The sequence below is a fragment of the Mustela erminea genome, chromosome 4 (genome assembly GCF_009829155.1).
Source record: "Mustela erminea isolate mMusErm1 chromosome 4, mMusErm1.Pri, whole genome shotgun sequence".
NCBI classification, from domain to species: Eukaryota; Metazoa; Chordata; class Mammalia; order Carnivora; family Mustelidae; genus Mustela; species Mustela erminea.
Window position 1 is genome coordinate 69,748,948 of NC_045617.1, and position 15,935 is coordinate 69,764,882.

General features: G+C 39.4%; 1 protein-coding gene across 5 annotated transcripts in view; it reads right to left on the minus strand.

Moving 5' to 3' along the window:
- The window catches only part of AKAP7 (A-kinase anchoring protein 7), a 149,972-nt gene that overhangs the window by 24,772 nt on the left and 109,265 nt on the right, over window positions 1–15,935 (minus strand). For 2 of the 5 annotated variants that reach the window (XR_004284946.1, XM_032339511.1), the window contains exon 8: window positions 11,300–11,368. The exons of 2 other annotated variants lie outside the window; for them this stretch is intronic. Coding sequence is in view for 2 of the 3 variants with exons in the window: in XM_032339511.1 (XP_032195402.1) it covers window positions 11,300–11,368 (69 nt within the window). In the remaining variant the exon portion in view is untranslated. Of the gene's footprint in view, window positions 1–11,299; window positions 11,369–13,806; window positions 15,319–15,935 lie in introns of those variants that run through there. One more of the 5 variants, XM_032339516.1, reaches the window with a different exon arrangement.

A 15,935-nucleotide genomic window follows, 5' to 3' on the forward strand; every position in this document is an offset into this window, starting at 1 on the left:
CTACTACCTATTTTTAAAATGTATTTTTTAAAATAGTCACATATCTGCATAATTTATAAATACTTGTGGTATATTATACATCATTATTTAATATGATTATTATTCTTGTCCCCAAAGAAATAAGGACCACAAATTGACAAACTGAATGCTTATCTTGGAACACTGAAAATAGAAGATAATGTTAAAACACAGACAACCACTGTGTGCCAGTTACTGAACGACTGCCTCTCAGCTCTGAACCCACCTTCCTTATTCAGCTGGACTCAGCAAACAGATTCTCCTTTGCCAGCTACATATATGCATGCTATGCATAGTCCCTCCAAGGTTGTACAGTCTACAACCCGTACCTTCCACAGCTTTTATACATGGTTCTTCCAAGAAGGTCCAGAGGGACAATGGACAGCTATACAAGGAGGAAAGGAACCTTCCCTTGGCTGTTTGCTCACTGTTCCCATGGGGTTGCCCCAGCTATGGCTTGTCCCCCTGCTGGCAGCCACTCCTTCCAGTTGCTTCCAGTTTTCATTTATTTCCTCTCTCCTGGAATCAGCCTCCCTGCCTTCCCTCAGAAAGAAAAGCAAAGCAGGCCAGTGTCCCCTCCTTCAAGGCCAGCACCCTAGCCTTGCAGGGCCTGGCTGTGTGCTCAAAGGTACCTCCTGGGAGACAGCAGCCCCTCCTCCAAGGCCTGAGGCTCAGCTCCCTAGGGTCCTTCCCCCAAGTGACCCTAGCCTGAAAGTCACTACCTATGTTTTCCTTCAGTATTGCCTTTTACTCTTTATTCCTCCAAAATTTGTTTACTTAATCCCCTACGTTAAATTCTCTCTGTTAAAATAACCGGTGTATTTGCTGGACTGGATCCTAACTGCCACAACTGTTTCTGTCTCTTCGCTTGACAGCGTGGTATTTACAGAGGACTAACACACGAACGATAAGAGCAAACAGTACCAAGTCTGGAGCAGCTGTAAGGCTGATTTTTTTTTTTTTTTAAGAAAAACTGCATATTTCATGAACTTGCTTCCCCATAAAACAATTTATTATGCCTTTGAATTTAATATTCAAATTTCATATAGTTTTATGGATACATTTTTAGGTTCCATGAAACCTACAAACCTGTAAATCTAATTTTACATAGCAGATTAAGTAATGTAGAGTGTACAGTACACAGTAGTGGTACACAATAGCATCACAATGAATTGTTATCTTAAATTTCCCATACTCATATTAGAGAAAATTAACATAGCGTCTAAATTTGGACAAAATTTTTTCATAAAAATTTCATTTATAAAGACAATAGGCAATGCACCTTCACTTGTTGTCTCTAGGATTTATTGATACCGACTGCTCAAAGTTACTACTGAATTCAATATTTAATGTTGTGTATAGGTAATACAAAAACACATCTAGATAAGAACCCAAAGTTGCATATTACATTTCAACTTTAGTATTCATTTATTTATTTATTTGAGAGAGAGTAAGAAAGTATGGGGAGTGGGTGGGGAGGGGCAGAGGGAGAATCCCAAGCAGGCTCCACGCTCAGCACAGAGCCAATGCAGGGACTGATCTCAAAAATGAGAGTTCAAGGCTTATCTGACTGAGCCACCCAGGTGCCCTTACATTTCTTTTAAGGCAAGTGTCCTGATCCTAAAGAAATGAGTTTAAAATAGTCATTTAATGGGTATTATAAAAAAAATAACAAAGAAACATACATTTTTTTTCACCAAAACTTTGATCCTCCATTTAAGGTGGCTTTAAATTAATAATTATTAATCCAAGGGCGCTGGATGGTACAGCTAGTTAAACATCTGACACTTGATTTCAGCTCAGGTTGTGACCTCAGTGTTGGGAGACTGAGCCCCTGTGGACCTCTGCGCTCAGCACAGTCTGCTTGAGATTCTCTCTCCCTGTCCCTCTGCCCCTTCCACTTGTGTTCGCTCTCTCTCAAATAAATAAATATATAAATATATCTTTCAAAAAAGGATTTCCTAATGCAAAATCTGACTATGATAATTTCTCTGTGTTTTTGGACTCCATTTCAGTATTTTCATTATTTAAAACTAGAGTTACTGCTAAGTTGACCCTTGAGCAACATGGGTACGAACTGAGCAGATCTAGCTTATATGCAGATTTTTTTCCCCATAAATATATATACTGTACTGTAAGTATATTTTCCTTATGGTTTTGTTAATAACATTTCCTTTTCTCTAGCTTATGTTATTATAAGAATACAGTTTATAATGCATATAATGTACAAACTATGTGTTAATCAACTGTTTATATTATCAGTAAGGATTCTGGAAACAATAGGCTATTAGTAGTTAAGTTTTTTGGGAGTCAAAAACTATATACAGGGGCACCTGTGTGGCTCAGTGGGTTAAGCCACTGCCTTCAGCTCAGGTCATGATCCCAGGGTTCTGGGATCGAGCCCCATATCAGGCTCTCTGCTCAGCGGGAAGCCTGCTTCCCCCCCTCTCTCTGCCTGCTTCTCTGCCTACTTGTGATCTCTCTGTCAAATAAATAAATAAAATCTCAAAAAAACCCAACTATATACAGATCTTTGCACAAGGGGTCACCACTCCTAACCCCTGTGTTGTTCAAAGGTCAACTTATGAGCGCTAGAATCCTCCTACTATTTATTTTTAAATTCTTCCTATGTTTATATATTTGCATATGTATTTCTGTAGAGATACACATCTATAAATATACGTAGCTGTATCAGAAAAAAAAAAAAAACTAGAGTTATTCCAAACATAATTAAAATACTAGTGGGTTTTATATATCTAAAATCACCAAAAGAAAATGTGTGAGAACATACACCCACTGTCCTAATTCTGCCCTGCTGGAACCATAATAATTCCTTTCCTTCCATGTTAAAGAGTCCTCCAAATATTTCAAGACAACTAGTTCATCTGCCTTCTTTCCTCCTAGCTCAGCAGCCATAGTCCCTCAGCCTTCCTCTTAGGATGTGGTTTCCAGGCTCTTCACCAACCTGGCCTCCCTCCTCAGGACACACTCCCACGTGTCAGAATGCAACTGGTACAGATCCAGAGAGAAGGTCTTAGATGAACAGATCATTTGCTTGCCATTTTATTAGCTATCATAAACATCAGTCAAAACTCTGAACAAGCTGAGCTTCACAGCTAACTTGAGCTGAATGTTTTAAATGCTTGGAAAGTGTGAATTTTATTTTTGCTCTAACAGTCAGATGTAAGACATCACAGTGAAACTTGCAGTAATTTACATGGCATATGTCAACACCAATATTCTAACCACAAGACAAAGGAGAGGTGGTAGGGAGGGGTTATAGGATCATGTAAAAAAGTGGGTCACCCTTTTCCATTGGATCCCTTCTTCATTACCAACTTCATTACCAACTGGGTGGTTCTGTCTCTTGTGGGAATGCGAAACCTTCTCTCCATCTACTCCAAGCATCCTGTTTTCATGGCACTTTCTCTCAGGCACTACAATTTCTCTCTCTCTCTCTCTCTCTCTCTCTCTATATATATATATATATATATATATTAGGCTTACAAATGTACTTGAATAAACTCACAAGTTTTGGGGGCAGTATGTAGAAACAAAATTATAAACTTCAAATAATAAGTTTTTGACTCAGCCTTTAGGAAAATTAACATTCTTTATATCCCAGTTTCCACAGACTTTAAGCTAAAACTATGCTTGCTCTTTTTATTTTCATCATACAGTTTTTGTCTATGACTACTTCCTAAGAGCAGAGAACTTGACTATATAATGGAAAGGCTGGTTTTAATAATTCCAAGTCCTGTTAACTTGTACCTCTGGCAGTATAAATGTTTGTCATAGAAAACTTTATTTTCTAAAATGTTTTTTTGTAGGAATGGTGTTTGCCTGCATCAAGCTGTAACCACTGCCTGTGACAGGGGTTGGAGGCAACCCCTACTCTCAGCGGCAATTAACTTGTTCTCCCTGGACTTGGCAGACACTGCCACGTAACTTCCCTGGTATGGAAGGGGTGTGACTTTGCTTGTTTGATCGAGAACACCAAGACTTTTTATCTTGGCTTTTTCCACTCAGGCCACAATAAACACTGGGATTCAACAAACGTCTTTTTAAAAAGCCATGAAAATTAAAAAGAAATCCTCCAGCATAAGAAATAACGCAGAGAACATGGGGAGATGGAGAGGAGAAGGGAGTTGGGGGAAATCGGAGGGGGAGACGAACCATGAGAGACTGTGGACTCTGAGAAACAAACAGAGGGTTTTGAATGGGTGGGGTGGGAGGTTGGGTGAGCCTAGTGGTGGGTATTATGGAGGGCACGTGTTGCATGGAGCACTGGGCTTGGTACATAAATAATGAATGAATATGTGGTACATAAACAACGAATTCTAGAACACTGAAGAGAAACTAAAAAAAAAATAATTAAAAAAAAAACTAAAAAAAAAAAAAGAAATCCTCCAACAATAGGGACCACGCATCATCATTGCACCTTCCCTAACACCTGGCTCAGAGCTTTGAAAATGTATGATGCTTAACAATATTAGTTGAAGTGGATGGAATTACTCTTCATAACAGCTCTTGTTTGAAGCTAAATTTCATTGCCATTAAAATACAACATGAAAGTTCTGAAGAAATCAGAGTTTTTACTTCTTCTTCTTTTTGAGTTTTACTTCTTCACCAGATTTGTAAATATTTTTTCCAGAATGGGTCTACTCTTATAGATACAGAGTGTCCTCTATAATAGTATCTGAAGCCTCTTGGTTGAAGGTGACAGAAATTTAACTCAAGCAAGTTTAAGCAAAGAAAGAGGAGGATGTAATGCTTCATGCTCTAATGAAGAAGGCCTTCATCATAGCAGAACTCAGAGGCTCAAATATTATCATGAGGACTGGCTCTTGCTCTTTCTCTGGCCTCCTTTCTTCTTGCTGGTTTCATTCTCAGGAAGACTCCCACTGACTCCCTACCATTTGGCAATCTTGTGTTTACATCTTTTCCACTCACTACCCAAAAGGAAGACAGACCTTCTATAAAGTCTTAGGGAAGACTCCCAGTGGACTCTGTTTGGACCACACATCTTTCCTAAAACAGAGATTTAGGCATCCTGATGGACAGACCCCAATGAGAAGGCAAGGGAGTGTCCCAAGGGAAAAAATGCCACACCGATAAGTCTACTCAACAATTCAAGGCTTGAAATTATAAGTCCTTTTTTTCTCCTTCTGGGCATGACAGAAATAAAACCATGGTTCTGCCAAGCTGACTTCTAAAATGACTATAATTATACAGTATACTCTCATTTGTTACAGAGAAATGATATTTACTGGGTCTATTACATGCCAACGACAGTGTCAGACATTTTTATATATGTTAGCTTATTTAATTCTCATAATGTGTAGATATTTAAGACAAAGGTACAGAGGCTGAGAGAGGTTACATAGCAGATTTTAGAACCAAAGATGTAAGCTGAGTCTATCTGCCCTCAAAATTCCTTTGTTTCAGCACTGAGAGTTTCAGGGCTCTTTTGAGTTTCTTTACTGTGAGTATCAGAAATTTGCGGATGAAAGCTGAAAGACCTACATATTAGGCAAGGCCAACTTAATTAAAAGGAAGGCAATTATCTATAGAAAGTGATTTATCAGATGCCCTGAAAGAGTTTTACTAGTTGCCTGAAATTTCTCCGCTAGAGATTATTTTGGACTTAGTCATTACTGCTGCTTAATTTATTTTATTATTTTACTACAAATACTTCCCAAGAGCACTTGGGATAATGAGCCTTGCTCAAATGCAAATGCCCCAGGAAGGGGTAATACAGGAAGCATTCTTCTATTCGCCAAAACCTTTATGTACATCAGATTCTCCAGTCCTTTTTCCTTTGGCCCTCACCCAGGAAGGAAGACATAGGGACAGGCCACATCACACTGCTCAACAGGACATCTGGGCAGAGCTCACAGCAGCCAGTGATGCACCAGAGGCTGGGAAAAATTCTACAACCTCTGTACTCCCAATGAAAATTACTCAGCATTTGATCAGACAATCGAGGAAAACTGTAAAGAGGTCTGATAACAGTAACAAAAAGCAATACAGTTACTAGATGGCCTATGAATTAGCAAAGGGAATCAGGGAGTGAAGACAGGAATGGTAACTATGAGAATTTGCACTAATTTTCCTCCACTTAATTTTAAAAACATAAACCTCTTGGGTAGACATTATTTAGTAAAGGAAAAATCTAATCTTTAGTGACTGTGGTTAAATGCTTTCTATCACACACCATTACTGGTGCCGCCACAGTGTTACCCACAGGAATCTTACACAAAATGGAGTCTCTGGTTACACAGAGCACGGTTGGCTTCACTGTGCTTTCCTGCTTCAGAAAGGGGGCAGGGGAGTCCCAGGCTACTGCCAGCTCTTGGTCCCCCAGCACCTCTGGACAAATGTATCCGAGAACTCCTCCAAACTTCCCCCTCTTAACTGGGGCAGTTAGGAAGCATTTATTTTTTAACTGTTTCTCTTCATAAGCAGTTTTCTGAATGATCTACCTGGTATAGTACCTGACACACAGGAAGCGTTCAGTAAGTTAAAAAGAAGAAAGGGGGACAGAAGAAGGAGGGAGGAAGAGCAGGAAGAAGAAAGAGCTGCATTCTATCTATCATATTTCTTTCTTTGAGTCTTAGTCTGAAGGGACAAATGGGGAGAAGCTCGATAAACTTTCAAGATCATGGTAGTTCAAGCTCTGCTTCTTAAAAATGAGGAAGCAAGGCCCACAGAGGCTGGTAATTTCCCCAGTGTCAGACTGTTAAGAGCAGAGCTGAGTTTCTCGCCCACTTCTCCTTATGCCCAGTCCTGTGCTCTTTCTATAGTAAAAACTTCATGCCAAGAGACAGGCCATATGTTTTCAACAGGCAGCAGCAGAACAGGAGTTCCCCTGTGTCCCTGTGTCCAAAAGCATTTCTACAGGCCAGGAAGGAGGGTGAACATTGTTGTCCGCTGGTGGCAGTTTCCCTATCACACATTTCCTGGGACACCTGCTGGAACATCTAAGTGAGAACATATTAAAATCCAAAGTTCTTTATAGGTTATGGTATTAACCAGAATCATTCCAAGTTCTGTCCTCTGACAGACTGATGTCAGACAGACTCCCATTCCCGCATACTTGTAACAGAAAATGTGTCTCATTCTCTTCACTAACAAACATTTAGAACACGCCTCCTTTTGGTAACACACTATGTTAGCCTCTGAAGCTATGAAGAGAGGTCTAGAACATGGGTCCTGCATGTGCAGCACTTGAAATCTGTGAGGAGATAGAATGCACATAGGAAAGAGAACCTCAAAGTCGGTGTATCTAAATACAAATGAGAGGAGCAAAGGATAAAGTTATAGGATTTCCAGGAAGCTTCCAGAGGATTAGAAAAATCTAAATTTTGAGTGTAACTAAACAATATCCACCATGGTAATTAAGGTTCAAAAATATTAGTCACCAGACATGAAATTAACAATGTTTATCTCAATTAATATATTAATGTTGTAGCACCAAATTCCAAATCATCAGAAAGAAACCATCTTGAGATTGGCTCATATTTATGAAACAAATACTATCCTGGTAACTCATGTCAAACAAAAAAACTATATTGAGAAATATTTCTTATATAAAAGTAAAATATGTACATATTGTTAAAACACACATTTATAACCTTCCAACAAACAAAAGTCCAGGTCTGGATGGCTTCACTGGTGAACTCTACTAGACATTCCAAGAAGATTTAATACCTATCTTTCTCAAAGTCTTCCAAAAAATCGAGGAGCAGGGAAAGCTTACAAACTCATTTTATGAGGTCAGCATTACCCTGAGGCTAAAACCAGACAAGAACACCATAAAAACAGAAAATTACAGGTCAATATCCCTGATGAACATAGATGCAAAAATCTACAACAGAGTATTAACAAAGGGAATTCAACAATCCATTAAAAGGATCATCTATCAACATTAAGTGAGATTTATTTCAGGGATGCAAGGGTGGTTCAACATCAAATAATGTGACATTAATGAAACGAAAGGTAAAAATCATATGATCATCTCAACAGATGCAGAAAAAGCATTTGGCAAAATTCAACATCCATTTATGAAAAAAACTGGGTATAAAGGAAATATACCTCAACATAATAAAGATGATATATGACAAACTCACAAGACTAGGATGCCAACTCTACAGTTTTGGAAGTCCTAGCCACAGCAATCAGACAAGACATAAAGAAGAAATAAATGGTATCCAATTTGCTAAGAAAAGACTGAAACTGTCACTGTTTTAACAGATGACACAACATTATATAGAGAAAAAACAAAAATGGATACCCCAAACTGTTAAAACTAATAAATTAATTCAATAAAGTTACAGTATACAAAATTCAAATACAACAATCTGTTGCATTTCTATACACTGGTAACGAACTATGAGAAAGAGAAATCAAGAAAAAAATCTCATTTATAATTAGATCCAAAAAAAAACCCTAAAAATAAACTGAACTAAGAAGGTGAAAGACCTGTATGTACAGTGAAAACTCTAAGATGTTGATGAAAAAAAAACCAAAAAACTGAAAGCAACACAAATAAATGTAAAGATATTCCACAGTCGTGGACTGAAAGAATTATTATTGTTAAAATGTCCACACTATCCAAAGAAATTTATGGATTCAATGCAATCCTTATAAAAATTCCAAGGGCATTTCTCACAAACTAGAACAAATCATCTAATTCTAATAAGTATATGGAACCACAAAATACCCCAAATAGCCAAAGTAATCTTGGGAAAAAAGAACAAAGTTAGAGGCATCACACTTCCTGATTTCAAACTAGACTACAAAGCTATGGTAATAAAAACCATATGATATTGCCATGAAAGCAGACACACAGATTAACAGAACAGAAGAGAGTAGAAACAAACCCATGCATATGTGGTCAATTAATTTATGATAAAGGAGGCAAGAACATACAATAAAGAAAGGACAGTATCGTCAATAAATGGTATTGAGAAATTGGACAGTGACATGCAAAGGAAAAAAGTGAACCCCTATCTTGCACCATATACAAAAATTACCTCAAAATGAATTAGACTCAAATGTGAGACCTAAAGCCATAAAACTCCTAGAAGAAACCTTAAGTGGTAAGCTCCTTGACAATTACATTAGTGATGTGGTTTTGGGTTTGACTCCAAAGGCCAGGACAAAATAAATAAATAAATAAACAAATGGGACTATATCAAACTTAAAAAGCCTCTAAAAAAAAGAAAAGAAAAGAAAAGAAGCTTCTGCACAGTCAACAAAATTAAAAGGCAATCTACTGAATGGGTGAAGATATTTGCCAATTACATATACCATAGGGGTTAATAACCAAAATATATAGAGAACTCATACAATTCAGTAATAACAACAAAATCTTTTTTAAAAATGGGTAAAGGATCTGAATAGACACTCTTCCAAAGAAGGCACACAGATGGCCAATAAGCATTTGAAAGATGTTCAACATCACTAATCATCAGGGGGAAGCAAATCAAAACCACAATGAGATATCACTTCATACTTGCCAAACTGGCTATTACCAAAAAGACAAGAAATAAAAAGTTTCGGTGAGGGTGTGAAGTATGAAGTTTCCTCAGAAAATTAAAAATAGAATTATCGTATGATCCAGCAATTCCACTTCTGAGTATCTAACAAAATACATAAAAACACACATTTGATAAAACACATGCATGTTTATGTTCACTGAAGCATTATTTATAATAGTCAAGCTTCAGAAACAACCTGAGTATCTGCTGATGATGAAAAGATAAAGAAAATGTGGCGCGCGCGCACACACACACACACACACACACACACGGAATACTACTTAGCCACAAAAAAGAACAAAACAGTACCATTTGCAACACCATGGACAGCCCTTGAGGGTGTTACGCCTGTGAAATAAACCACACAGAGAAAGATAAATACTGCTGATTTCCCTTACACGTGGAAGCTAAAATCAACCAACAAAACAAAACCCAGACTCAACAGATACAGAAAACAGACTGATTGGTGGTTGCCAGAGAGGAGGGGATGGGGAAGTAAAATGGGTGAAGGGTACCAATAGGTACCAAACTCTACCAATAAAATAAACAGCATGGGGAATCCATTGATTAATACTGTGTTAACTTTGTCTGATGACAAATGGTAACTAGACTTAACAGTAGTTATGATCCCAAAGTACACACATGTCAAATCCCTATGCTGTACACACGAAATTAACATGCTTTTGTATGTCAGTTATACTTCAATAAAAAGACACATACTTGGAAAATTAAAATCTGGGTCTTACAGAAATACACACTATTTTATTTTCAGCATCACAAAATATCAGGGTTAGAAAGTAACCAAGTTACCAGTGTATCCATTCATTAGCTGTTCCATTCACCCTTACACACCCCTAGTTATGGCTTCTCATTCTATGTTTGAAAACCTCCAGTGACAGTAACCTGACTAGCTGACAAGGCAGTCTAGTTCATCTTTGGACACTTCTCTATTTCATACTACATAAAAGCAATGTACTTCCAAATGGGAACATTTGCAAAAGTGGAAGAGCCAGTGGAATGTTTTCTAATTCATTACAGAGGTCTCTGTCTTTCATTATTAAGTTTTCTTTTGAGGTCTACTTCATGAGACTTATGAAGTACAATGGTCAGTAAGCCTGTGCAGTAACATTCCTGTTCCTAGACATTCCCTCCAGAAAGCTCACTATGAGATATTAGATAATCCAAAGAAAACAAATTCTATGTAAGAATCCACCAAGAAATACTAGATTGAGAGTATCTACAATATCTGTTAATCCTACAATATCTACAGTAATGTTTCACACTAAGTATGTTCCTGTGTAGCAATAGAAAGAGTTTTAACTTGCAATAAATGCACTTATTAATCTTGCAAGAAACATGCATTTATTATCAGCATGTTCTGCTTATTGTGGCCCCAAAGCATACAGCTCAAGAAAATGCTTACAGCTGGGATTTAAACAAAAAGGGTGTAGTTGCTTTGTGTGGCATTAACTGAGAAGGCATGATGGGTTCTACTATATTTGACAATTCACCCCATTAACAAGATTTCTGGCTATGCATGCAGTTAACTTTTCACACAAACGTAGGGCCCTTGCACAACTAGTTGATTAAACAATCATCTTGTTTGCGATCAATAGATTAAAATAGTAACACTAACAAATGAATGAAATGGGAATACTTTCCATCTACCACCACCACCAAGGCTCAAAGCAGGATACAGCAGCAGTGGGAGGGGACAAGGAGTTACTAAATCTTACCACTTGGCCAGCTGGGTATATCCTGTCTGTATCTCTGCAGGACGGTAGAGGACGGGCTTTCCAACTCACCTGTGTTTTGAGAATGACATCCACAAATTTAAACTCTCACCCAAACCTCATGTAGTGCTCCCTAATTTGAGCCGCTCTTGAGGAGGTATATCCCCGAGCCATCATCCCTTACAGCAGAACTGAAGGGTGCAGGCCCTCGCATTTTTGGACTCTGCCTCTAGTCGGTCCCCACTGAGCATGTGGCTCAGAGCAGGCTAACTAGGCTGCTAGGTGGGGATGCAACGATGAACAAGACCCGGGGGGTTACTGTACAACCCAGCAGCAGGATCAGAAGAATGCTGGGCCCTCCCAAGCATCTCCTGTGGATTCTTTTACCTGTAACCAACACAACTCACAGACTGGCTATCTATAGCTAATGCTCATTTACACGTTTCTTGAGGCATGGCCAATGAATTCTCTGCCACTTTTTTCTCAAGTCCCCTTTGTAAGTGCTGTTAGACATGTATTACCAGCAGTGTTACAGCACCTGGCAGAGACGCCCTTCTTTAGACCCTCTGGTAGCAGAGACATTAAACACAGCATTCGGAAAACAGCTGATGGGATGTGTGATGGAGTGTGGAGCAGACTGTGAGTAGAAAAACAGGGAAACAACGTCAAAATCAAAGACAATCGCAAGCATGGTGAGGGGACAGGGGAAGGTCAGCAGCCAGTGGGGGTGGAGGAGAAGAAAGGAGGACGGATGCACAGATTCCAACCTTCATTTGCACTTCTGAACTAAAGCTTCCCTTTAGACACAGTGTAATGCTTTCAATTCTTTTTAAAATTTTTGGAACTTGAGGAAATACCCCCAAAAGGCAGTCTATATGACTCCCTATCAACTAACACGAAGAAGCACTGTGCACAAAACACAAGAATTTGCACCCCACAATCCCAGATAAAGAAAAACAGAGAAGAGCAAATTTCTCAATGAGGGGAACCCTGACTTCTGTCAGCACCAAGAAGACTGCTGACACACGAGGAAGGAGGGAAGCAGAAGAGAAGGAAAGCCAGGGTTCCAGGGGAAAACGGGGAGCAGTGGAACGGAAAGTGGTGAAGGGTCAAGAGGGAGAAGGGGAGAGTTACCATCCCTGCTTCTGTCTGTCCAGCTAGAGATGGTGGCCAAGCAAGGACTCAATCAACCAAAACCCTTGGCAATTATAAATCAATCATCCTGACAAATACCTGAAAAGTTTCAGGCTGCCAAAGTAATGTCGATGCTCATTGTTAAAAAAAAAGTAAATAAATAAAATAAAATAAAAATGAACAATCCTGCTGTAAACTCACCTCGGGCTTTGAACTCAGAGTCATCTGAATTGTACACTATCGTTTTCACAAGTAAAGCTGAGAGCACAGTTATTGGTTCTTGTTAATAATCAAATGCTCCAAAGTCTCCCAACATTTATTCCCAAGCACTCCCCGAAGATTTCTTATAAAAACTGCCTTATTTCCCAAGGGAACAGGTATAGGATGTGTGTCAGTTTTTTTAAAAACCTGCCCCTGGCCAGTTTCCTGAAGAACCGACAGCAGAAAATATAAGCCAGATGTGGACTCTTCGGTATCTGAAGCACATATCATGAGATTCCAGAGACCGATTAAAATTTATTTAAAGAAAGCCCTGATGTGACAGAAATATGACTGCAAATTTAGTAAGTATGACTATAAGCATTTTATGGAAAAAGCACAAAAAACTCAGTATTGGGGGGCAACTAGTGTAAGGCCAGTTCTATTCAGCATACAAATTAAAATGCTAGTCCTGTCTTTAACAAAGCCAAAATGTAAGTGAATACACAGAATCCAGGGAGGAAAAGAATTTCATGCAAGTGTCATCAGTTTGAGTTCTGTTTTCCCAACCATAAGCAGATGCTGAATCTGCCTGGCATCGGCTGAAAAATATGCATGAGGTTTTCACTGGGAAGCAGGGCAGCGTCCCCTGTGTGGAGAGCTGTCTTACAGGTACACCTGAGTCCCCTCCGTGGAGAACAAAGCAGAGGACACGTGAAAATATCTGCAAATGTGTAATATACGTCATTTCAGAGCCGGCTTGACTTCTCTGTGTGTTATTTTCGAGCCCTGCTCTGAAAATATCCCAATTTCAGAGAAGAAAGATGAAGTCCGGTTCATACCACATAGCAAATTGCATGCAGTGATTTAAAGAAAGTCAAAACTAAACTCTGACTCTAGATAGTGGGATAAGAAGGAGCTATAGGAATAGCAATAGACGAAAATCAAAAATAAGTTTTTAGGATTTTGTATTTTTAACATAGCTTATTTATTGAGTTGCTGTACTTTCCCCAGTTAATTATTAACCACATACCTACCAATTCTTTTAAGAAATGCACAGGAAAATCACAGCTCATTCTTCTGTTATCGTTCCCATAAGAAAAAAAAAAAAACCCAAAACTAGCCCTGGAAGACAACCACACAAGCACTTAGGACCTGTACGGTACAATCACACTTACTGATTTTTTCCTCATCTCTTGAGAAAGGAAAGCAGCAAAGCTGGCCCATGGCACTGGTGCTGTCTTTCCTTCCTGGTGCTCTTCTCCCCGGGCACCCCAAATAGAAACTGCAGTTTACACCGCGGTCTGTGAGCACACCCTGCCTATTCCACTCAGAGCACGAAGAGCCAATGCACAGCCAGTAGAGAGAAAGGAGAAGGGAACTCGCGGCGGTGAGCAGAAAGGCTCCACCTCCCAGCCCTCCAGCCAGAGGCAACTGCACTGGGACCAGCGTTCGGGGAGAGAAGTAGCCATATGCTCGCCCAGTTCTCACACAGCTGAGAGCTCCCGGCCTCTGCTCCCTGCCAGGCGCACAGCCTAGGGAACTGTGTGCCTTCAAGAAAGATAATCAGGCACAAACCACAAGGAGTGGTCCTCGCTCCTGCAGACAAATATAGTAATTACACAGAGAAATTCAGAGGAAAAAAAAAAATCCCTACATTTTCTGCCTGCTACTTAAAGAGGAAGAGCTTTCTTTTACCCCAGGAGATTTGGGGTTCTTTGTTTTATGAATAAGGAAGCTGACGTGGCAGAACACTGAAAAAGCAACTTGAATGAAGTACCACTAATGATCCACGAGCCGCACCAACTGTAGGAATGACAGGGAAAATGGGGGACAGTCCTGCTGTCAGCACTTTACAGTGTAGCTTTTAGAGTTAAATGTCTGCTTTCTGAAACACTCCTGTGTTCTTCTAGTAAATCAATACTATGAATTTTGAAATCAGAGCATCAAGTATGTCGTTAGCCCAGAAAATTCCCCAAATCTAGAAGCACCACTGAGAAAAAGAGCAGAGATAAAAGCACCTTTCAGAATGAATCCAAGGGGTGGGTAAGCCAATTCAGGGACAGCATAACAACTAATTTTAAAATACAATATTTGAACTTCATGACAGGAGATAAATGACTTTGAGTAACAGCTCCAAATCTGTTCCCTTAGAGAACAGCCTTACTTTATGACGCCACAGGAATGAAAGACAAACACCATCCAAATTCCTGCGGTGCTCCTCTACTTCCTAGCAAGGCACACACACACCGATTAACCAAGAGGTGGAAGGGTGATCGTGAAAACCTTCTGTGGTTCTGGATGCAGGATGCCTGCCTGCATTCCCTCTGAACAAGAAGAGAATGCAGTTTGGAAAAATAAAAGCTGTCCATTTTTTTAATGTTAAACATTATTTTGTGCATTAAAGAAATATTTGTAGTTAACACTCTTCATTGAAAAAAACGAGTAAGTCCTAGCATTCCCTAATCACCAACGTCGATGTTGCCATAAAACCTTTAGAAAAAGAAAGCCAGAGGTTTGAATCCCAGATCTGCCAGGTATTAGCAGTTCTGAAATCATGACCTCTTTGTCAGAGTTTGGGTTAACCTCCTCTGTAAGACCTGAAAATCAGGTTAAGTTCATTATAAAGTTTTTAACTTGTTGTTGCAAAGCAGATAGTGTTTGGGAGGAAGGAAAGAGGCAGAGAACAGATTACTATAGCTGTTTGCACCTCCGTCTTTCAGCACCAGCCAGGAATCTCTCCACCTCCTGTTGCAATCTCCTGCCTCTGGGCTGCCATCTTGAGTTACTGCTTATACATGTGGACTCGGAGCCAAAAGGCCCCTCCCTGACATGCAGCACTCAGGGGACAGTATGCTGTAATGAACCCTACACCAGCTTCACTTTATTAATTAATTCTTACTAGCACTACTTCTAACAACATGCAATTAAGAATATCAGTTACAGTATCTACCTTGGGATATCCTGCAGTCTAAGGGGAAATATATACATAATATCAGAGATACATATGTGTAATGTCCAAGATTTTTTTTTTCATAAGCATTAAGAATGAACCAACCAGGGGTGCCTGTGTGGCTCACTGGGTTAAGCCTCTGCCTTGGGCTCAGGTCAGGATCTCAGGACTCTCTGCTCAGCGGGGAGCCTGCTTTCCCCCTCCCCCTCTGCCTGCCTCTCTGCCTCCTTGTGATCTCTCTCTCTCTCTCTCTCTTTGTCAAATAAATAAACAAAATCCGAAAAAAAAAAAAAAAAAAAGAATGAACCAACCATAATACAAGATTAGGAAAAAAACTGAAAAATTCGAGACAGG